Source organism: Galeopterus variegatus, unplaced genomic scaffold, assembly GCF_000696425.1.
Source record: "Galeopterus variegatus unplaced genomic scaffold, G_variegatus-3.0.2 Scaffold13619, whole genome shotgun sequence".
In the NCBI taxonomy this organism is placed as follows: domain Eukaryota; kingdom Metazoa; phylum Chordata; class Mammalia; order Dermoptera; family Cynocephalidae; genus Galeopterus; species Galeopterus variegatus.
In genome coordinates, this window is record NW_007739730.1 from 24,809 (window position 1) to 34,386 (window position 9,578).

At 41.2% G+C, this 9,578-nt stretch overlaps 1 gene segment (V, D, J or C); it reads right to left on the reverse strand.

Annotated features, from left to right (window-relative positions):
- Nucleotides 1–1,451: 1,451 nt before the first annotated feature.
- Nucleotides 1,452–1,969, reverse strand: LOC103581658. The segment is given in 2 exon segments: nucleotides 1,452–1,834; nucleotides 1,924–1,969. Coding segments are annotated over 2 exon segments (429 nt in total).
- Between the last annotated feature and the right edge of the window lie 7,609 nt (nucleotides 1,970–9,578).

Below are 9,578 nucleotides of genomic sequence, written 5' to 3' on the forward strand. Positions count from 1 at the left end.
CTGCACCTGCAGATCAGGAGGTGACCCAGGTCTCCACACAGGTGCAGCAGTTTCCTCCCACCTGCTCCTGTCACTGCTGCTCCCTCTTTTCTGTTCTTCCTGGGTGTTTCTCTTCCTGTCTTTATTCCATAAAGGCAGACTTTTCACTGTTATTGCTGCTTGAATGCAGCAGGGATGGAGCATTTCAGAGACTCTCACACCATCAGAAGATGGCTGGGGAGGAAAGGGGGCCACCTGGGTTTTATCATGTATTGTGTCGTGTGGGCAGAACGAAAGCATCTCTAACCACAGGGACTTCAGCCATCATGGTTCTGTCCACAATATGATTTATAAAGAGATCTTACCACGCATCAATGAAAGGATTAAATCTCAATTTAAAATGGGCAAGTGATAGAATCCACATTTCTAGAAATAAGGCAAATAGCTGAAGAGCAAATTAAGAGATCATCAACCTCCTTAGTTATCAGGCAAACGCAAATAAACGCACATGGGTTTACTTCAGAGGCACTAACATGGCTGTATGTTTTTAAAGGAAACGTTGTCCCCATGGACGTGTACACACTGGAAAGCTTCCATAGCGTTGGGGTTTAGGGAAAAGCTCAAGTGCTGCTGTGGTAATGATTTGGGGCAGTTACATAAAATGTTAAATGCAGGACAACCCTATGACCCAGCAATTCCACCCCTAGGTATTGGCCCAGGAGAGATGAAAAGAGGGGTCCAAACACAAATGTGCACAAATCTTCACAGCAGCTCTGTTCATGGGGGCCAAAAAGTGAACAACTCAAATGTTCATAGACTGAGGAATTGATAAAAAGATGTGGCAAATTGATACAATTGGAAACAATACACCTACAAAAATGAAGTTATTTACACATGCTACAAAATGAATGAACTTTGAAAATATTATGCCACACAAAAGAAGCACACACAAAAGGCCACGTGGTATATAATCCCATTCATATAACAAACCCAGAATAGGCATGTCCATAGATACAGAAAACACATTAGTGGTTTTGAGGGGCTTGGAGAGGGTGGGATGAGCAGTGACTGATGGTAGGGGGTGGGGTTTCCTTTTCAGGTGATGAAAATGTTCTGTAACTACACAGTGGTGACAGCTGACAAACCTTGTGAAAATATGAAGTGCCACTAACCAGTATCAAATGGTTAAAATGGTGAAAATAATGTCATGAAAATTGTAGCATCTTACAAAAAAAAAAAAGCACATTAAACTTAATTTTTGTTTTATATTGATCATTTTAAGGTAAGACAAACCACATTTTAAGGGAACACATAAAGCAAATAAAGGAAAAGATAAACAAAAACAAGAACAAGAGCTCCTGAGTATGACTTTTGCTGAAAAGAGACAGGAAACACCAAGGACTGAAAGGAAACCCTGGGTGTCCTGTGCACCTGCTCCTCAGTAGAAATTCTCTATGTAGTGTGTTCTGGGTTCACTCAACCACCGAGTCCCCTCCTGTCTTCCTGCGAAGAGGTTTGTGTCTGGGCTCACGGCGACTTCCCCTCACTGTGTCTCTCGCACAGTAATACACGGCCGTGTCCTCGACTATCAGGCTGTTCAATGTTAAATAAGCTTGGCTCTTGGAGGTGTCCCTGGTGATGCTGACTCGTGATTTAAGATCTGTATTATAATTTGTGCCTCCACCACTCCATATTGCACCGACCCACTCCAGCCCCTTTCCTGGACGCTGGCGGATCCAGTGCATATCATAGCTGGTTAAAGAGAATCCAGAGACAGAGCAGGTGAGAGACAGGGTCTGTGCGGGTTTCACCAGGCCAGGACCTGACTCCTGCAGCTGCACCTGGGACAGGACACCTGGGGACAAGAAGTATCACAGTCAGTCAAACACACATGAAGCCACCACATTCCCAGGTTCCATTTCCTGAGATCCCCGGAATACTCACAGCAGGGAGCGGCCACCAGGCAGAGGAGCAGCCCCAGGACATCCATGCTCTGATGAAGGGCTCCTGGTGGAAGGAGACTGGCGCTGCTCAGCCCAGGGCTGGCCTTTCAGCCTGACACTGGGATCTGCTTTGCATGAGGAGGTGCCTGAGGATATAAGTGTGGGAGCAGAGGGGACGGTCTCTGTCTGTCCTTGTCTGGGCAGAGCGTTTTACCTTGTGCTGCTGAGAGGAACTGGGGAGGACAGAACCTCAGAGACTCTTCTGTGCATCAGTGCATGGTCTTCCTGTTTCCAGACAAATTTGAAGAGAAGTGGGGATGGAAGGTGGAGGGTTTGACAACACAGAACATGAAGAAACATTTGAATTAAAGAGATTCTAGGTTCAAGGAGAAGTCCATGACCCTTTGATCCTCATGTGCTCCATTGACCGTGTCTGTTGTTTGATGCTGTCTCTCAGCTGGTGGCCTCAATCTCTCTGCACACAAACCTGTTATGTGTGACTTCAAGTGAAACTGTTGGAATTTTGTAGACTCCTTTAGTTGATTCCTTCTAGAAGAGATAGAGTTTCCTATGAGACTCAGATGTGAGTGTGTGCCATTGTTGTGTGTGTGTTTGTGTGTGTGTAAGCATATACATACCCGTGTGTGTGTGTGTGTGTGTGTGTGTGTGTGTATATATATATATATATATATATATATATATATGCATGTATTTATTAAGAGAGAAAGAAAGTCCCCTACTCCTTCCTGTTCCTGAGAGACAAGTCACTATGGCAAATGCATAGACAAGATGCACCCCCACCCAGTATATGACAAAGTCATGTGGGCCTAGAACTCTTACTGTGGAAATTTCAAGAAATCTCAATCTTCCTCAATCCCATTTAGAAATCCTCTGCTCACACTCCTGCCCCGACACTTCCAACGTCAGCCTTGACTGTCACATCAGACTCAGTCTTGAGGTTCATGATTTCGTCACTTGCTTCAGGTCACAGGTGACTCCTCGGTGGTGTTTTCTTAAGTGCAGCTCCTCCTGCAACTGCAGACCTGTGAGATGGTCACTCTGTGCCCTGCCTCCCCTTTACCCAATGTACTGTGATGAGTCACTTCCAGGATGACCACTGTAGACCATCCCGTTCAAAGACTAATTCCATGCACCTGGGAGTCACTGGATCACAGCAACTCTGAACGTTAGTTGGGCACGACGTACCACTGTCTGGTGCTGGTCCATTTCTTATTTCTGGGAATGACACTGCATGACTCACAGATTCATTATTTAGGATTCTAGTCCAACCCTATCAGGAACATTTCCTTTCTCAATTTGAAATTGGCATTTTCAGTTGATTACTTCTATTAAGCTTTTTTATTTAAAATAAGCTGTGAGCAGTTACAGTTTGTGTAATTGTATTAAAGCATATGTAAAAAATGTTCCCCTGTGACAGTCCTGGACATACAGTGAGTAATCTTAGCTATCCACACCAGAAACATGACTTTGAAATGGAGAAGAGGTACTAATAAAAATCAAGGACTGTGCATCTGTTTAAAACAACAGATTCCAAATAAGAAAATGCCACAGTCACTGAAGTAACTGTTTTCTCAGAGTCCGGGTTTAGGGACAATAAAAACTGATTCTGTTCGCTGAGGACATCATCTCATATATAAAAAAGACTAAAGTTCACAGCCCACCTAATAACTGTGAGAACTAATAAACTAGAAATGGTGCACGATACAAAATCAACACAAGGAAATCAATACCATTTTTTGCTGTATAGAAATGGTATTGATTTCCAAAGCTATCTATAAAACAAATCAATAAAACAAATTCATTTTCTATAGCATCAGAAAAAAGAATTAAAATCTAGGGAAATAGTTAAGCAAATAGGTGAAAATTTTTTATACTTAAAATTCTAAAACATTAATGAAAAAATAATGAAATGACATAATAAAGGAAAGAAGAACTTGTGTTCACAGATTTCAAGAATTAATGTAATTATAAGGTTTATATTACTCGAAGGATTAAACACAATCATTATCAATATCCCATTGTAATTTTTCACACATAAATGAAAAGTAACTCTAAAATATGTTTAAAAACAAAGAAAACTGCAAATACCCAAAGCAATTCTGAACTTAACAGAGTTGAAGGCCATCTATGGTTTTTACATTACCAAAAAAAAAAAAAAAAATGTGAGATTATTAGAGTTTAAGTCATGTTCAACTTTCCTGCAAAATATGGGTTTTATATTTTTGGCTTCTTTAGACAACTGTAATCTCAATTGGCTGCAAACTGCAAGTCCTGACCCTCCTGCTGGCAACCGTCATCCCAAAGTCAATGTGGGTTTCTTAGTCCTTGAAGCACAGCTCAGGCATGATCCCTTGCACATCTCTTAGGAGGCAGCCTGGAGCCTTGACTCTGATCTGCACACATAGTCATTCTCACAGCCTGTGCTTTGTGGGTCCCCTTCAGCTACACACCTGCAGTTCAGGAGGTGACCAGGTCTCCATGTAGATGCAGCAGCTTCCTCTCCACCTGCTCCTCTCCCTGCTGCTCTCTCCACTGGCTGCTTCCTAGCGGGTTCCCTTTCTGTCTTTATTTCCACCAAGGCAGGGTGTTCACTGTTGCTGGTGTATGAATTCAGCAGGGATGGAGAATTCCAGATTCTCAGAAAACCAGGATGTGGCTGGGAGGGAAAGGGGTGCTACCTGGTGGTTGGCAATTATGATGTTGTGTGAACCTGGCTGAACATTTCTGATCCACAGGAACCACAGTCGTCAACTTCTAGTGTCCAGAATATGATATATGAAGAAGTTGTATAACCCACCAACCAAAGTGTGAGAAGCTCTATTAAAAGTGGGCAAGGAACAGAATACACACTCTATGTGAATAAGATAAATATCTGAGGAGCAAATGAAAAGATCACTGAACTCATTAGTCATCAGGAAAGTGCAAATAAAAACACAAGATAGCACTTCAAAGGCAATAACATGGTGTAATTTTCAAGGAAAATTATGTTTTCCTCATGGGTATGTAGACATTGGAAAAATTACAGAAAGCTGGTGTTCAGGCAAAATTGTAAAACTGCTGTAGCCATGATTTGGGCAGTCATAGAAAAGGTTAAATGCAGAAATACCACATGAACCAGTGATTCCACCCCTATATATATTCCAAGATAACTGAAAAGATGTGACCAGCAGAAATTTCCATGAACGTTCACTGCAGCTCTATTCACAGTAGCCAAAAATGAACAATCCCAAACATTCACTGCCTCATGAACTGATAAACAAATGTGGTAAATTGATAAAAACGAAAACTATTCACCTACAAAAATAAACGAGATACCGACACAGGCGACCACAAGAATGAACTTTGAAAACATTACTCCACGTTAAAGAAGCAGACACCAAAGGCCACATATTATATCACTGCATTTATATGAAAAATCCAGAATAGGTGAATCCATAGAGACAGAAATCATAGCAGTGGTTTTTAGGGGCTTTGAGAGACAGAAATGTGAAGCGGCTGCTTGAAGGGAGTGGCGTTTCCCTTTGAAGCAATGAAATGTCCTCTAACTAGACAGTGGTGACATTTAACAAACCACGTGAAAATACTGTGCCACTAAACCATTTAAATTGGTTAAAATGGTGAATGCAATTTTATGTAAATTCTGCCATCCCACACCATAAAAACACATTACATTCAATTTATTTTTATATTAATATTTTTAAGGTAACAGAAACTACATTTTAAAGGAACCCACAAAGCCAATGAAGAAAAAGTAAGAGTTCCTGAGTGTGAATTCTGTTGAGCTTGGACAAGAGACACTGAGGACAGAAAGGACAGCCTGGGTACCTTCTGCTCCTGCTCCTCAGTGGAAATTCTGTACTAAGTGCACACTGAGCTCCTCCTAATTCCAAGTCCCCTCTTGTCTTCAAGTAAAGAGGTTTGTGTCTGGGCTCACACTGAGTTCCCGTCACTGTGTTTCTTGTACAGCAATACACAGCCGTATCCTGGACTATCAGGCTGCTCATGGTTAAATGAGCTTGGCTCTTGGAGGTGTCCCTCATGATGCTGATCAGGATTTAAGAGCTGTATTATACATTGTGCTTCCACATTGTGACTCCATACCTCATGTACCCACTACAGCCCCTTTCCTGGATGCTGGTGGATCCAGCACAAACCATAGCTAGTTATAGAGAATCCAGAGACCGTGGAGGTGAGGGACAGGGTCTATGAAGTTACACCAGGCCAGGTTCTGACTCCTGCCACTGCACCTGGGACAGGACACCTGGGGACAAGGAGCATCACCATCAGTCAAACACAACAGAAGCCCCATGTCCGGGTCCCTTTCTTGAAGTCCCAGAGGCACTCACAGCAGGGAGCAGCCACCAAGCACAGGAGTCACCCCAGGACATCCATATTCTGATGAAGGATTCCTGGTGAGAAGAAAACTGGGGCTATGTTTTCATCCTGACACTGGGGTCTGCTCTGCATGAGGGAAGTCCCTGATGATATAAGTGGGAGAGAAGAGCGGAGGGTGTGTACCCACCCTTCATTGTGCAGAATGTTTACCTCGTGCTGCTGAGAGGAACTGGAGAGACAGAACCTCAGAGACTCTTCTATGCATCACTGCCTAGTCTTCCTGTTTCCAGAGAAATACTAAGAGAATTGGAGATGGAGGATTCAGGGCTTGACAGCACAGAACATGTAGAAGTGTTTAACTTAAAGTGATTTCTGGTTCAAGGAGAAATCCGTGACCTTTTGATCCTCATATGCTCCCTTCACCATGTCTGGTGTTTGAATCAGGCTGTCAGCCGTGACCTCAGTCTCTCTGCTTACAACCCCCTTATGTGTGACTTCAATTGAGGCAGTTGGGCTTCTATGGATTGTAGTACATGGTTCACTTCAGAACAGGCAGATGTTCCTCAGAGAGACAGATATGCATATGCGTGTGTCTGTGTGTGTGTGTGTGTGTGTGTGTGTGAAGTTTTTGAGAGAGAGAGACAGAGAGACAGAGAGACAGAGAGAGACAGAGAGACAAAGACACAGAGACCTGTACTACATCCTGCTTCTCAGAGACAGTCACTAGGGCAAAAACATAGACATAAGATCCCTCATCCTTTTGATACAAACATATGGGATAAGAGATATTACTGTGGAAATTTTTAGAAAACTCAATCTTCTTCAGTCTCATTTAGAAATCCTCCGTTCACACTCCTGCCCCAACATTTCCAACATCAGCCTTGACTGTCACATCAGACTCAGTCTTGAGGTTCATGATCTCATCACCGGCTTCAGATCAGAGGTGACTCCTCGGTGGTGCTTTCTCAAGTGCAGCTCCTCCTGCATCTGCAGACCTGTGAGATGGATACTGTCTGTGCCCTGCTCCCCTTACCCAATGTACTGCGATGAGTCACATCCAGCATGACTACTGTAGACAACCCTGTTCAAAGAGTAATTCCCGGCACCTGGGAGTCACTGGATCACAGCAAATCTGAATGTGATTTGGGCACGTGGTGCCACTGTCTGAGATCTGGTCCACTTCTGGTGTCTGGGAATGACATTGCATGACTCACAACTTCCCTCTTTTGGAATCTTTTCCCACCGTGTTAGGAACACTTCCTTTCCCAATTTGAAATTGTTGGTTTTTAAAGTTGATTACTTCTTATAGCAATTTTTATTTAAAATGAGTTGGGAGAAGTTACAGGTTGTGAAGTTGTATTAAAATATATGTACAAACTGTTCCCTTATGATAGTCCCAGGCATATGGCAGATAATCCTAGCTAATCACATCAGAAACAATGACATTGAAATGGAGAAGAGGTACAAATAAAAAAAACACAGGAACCATAAATCTTTGTAAATTAGCAGATTCCAATTAAGAAAATAGTGAAGTTATTGGAGTATCTGACTTGTTTCCGCAAGGTATGGTGTTTAAGGAAAATTTAGATGTAGATGTAGAAAGATGGAATTAGGTGTAAAGGCATCAATTTGCTCAGAGAAAAGGAAAATGTACACTCTTAGGCAAAAAATAAAAATAAAAAAGAATTCTCACTCCCAAATATGCTCTGCACTGGTGCCAGTAGCTGGGCTCTGTGGGCAGAATGGCAGCAGTGCCTCTAGACCAGTCCAGTGTCACCTTTCAGGGCTTCTGCTACTTTCCTCAGAATAATGTTATAGAGATTTTCATCTGTGTTTTACTCTAACAGTTTCATAGTTTCGGGATTCAAATGTAAGATTTATTCCATTTTGAGTTGAATTTTGAATAATGGTGCAATTTCCTTCTTTGCATGGGGATATACAATTTTCCCAACACAATTTTTGAATAAATTGTGTTCTTCCCATTGAGTGTTGTTGGCACCTTTGTCAAAAATAAGTTGAACAAGAATGTTTGGTTTTATTTCTGGGCTGTCTGCTCTATTTGTCTGTATGTCTGTTTGTAAGTCATCACCATTCTGTTTTGATTACTTTAGCTTTATAATATATTCTGAACCATGATTAACTACAAGTCATCTCTGGAATGCATGTATGTTTCAAAAGAATTAAGTAAATAAATATGATAAATGTCATTACAGAATGAAGGAGGAAAAACTTATGATCATCTCAACAGAGGCAGAAAAAGTATGACATTTCTCAACAAACTAGTTATAGAAATAATATCCCTCACTACATTAAAGATCATATATGGCAATCCCACAGCTAATAACATGCTTAACATTGAAAGATAACATTTGTTATATGTTATCAGAACAAGACAACAACACCCACTCTCACCACTTCCTTTCAACATTTGCTTAACATTTCTAGCCAGTGTTGAGTTTGTAAAAATAAATAAATGACATTCACTTAGGAAAGGAAGTTAAAAATTGTTTGTTTGCTGATAACATGATCTCTTATACAAGATCCCTAAAGAGTTCCCCTTTTAACTGTGGGAACTAATAACCATATTTAGTAATATTTCATGACACAAAGTTCGCATAGAGAAATCAGTAGTGTTTCTATACACTAACAATGAACTACCTAAAAATAAATCAGTAAAACAATCCCATTCACAATAGCAGCAGAAAGACATAATTAAATTCTTGGGAATAAATCTAACCAAATTACTTAAATATTTAAATATTGAAAACTCTAAAGCACTGATCCAAGCATGGAAGTATTAATGGATGAGAACCTTAAAGAATTGATGGAAGACACAGAAATGCAGATCAAGGAAGTCCACAGAGCACCTGACAGGTTGAATAAAAGCAACAGCAATGAAGCACACACACACCTACACACCTGCACACACACACCTGCACACCTGCACACACACATACACACATATGCACACACATACACACACAGATACACACCCATGACCAAGATATTAAGTGTTATAACATTAAACCTGAAGAACTTACATAATGTGTTTAGGTTTATAAATATTCATATATAAAGAATTAGGATAAGATTTACAGAGGACTTCATGTCAGAGTCAATGCAAATCAATATTGAGAGGTTTGAAATATTAAAGTGTTGGAAGCTACAACCACCAACACCCAGGATTCTACATTCAGCTGAATAATCCTCCAACAGTGAAGGAGACCAGAATCTCCTTGTACCCTCCTTCCATCCAAGAGGGAATGACAGTTTGATATATAATGAATTGCATGGACATTA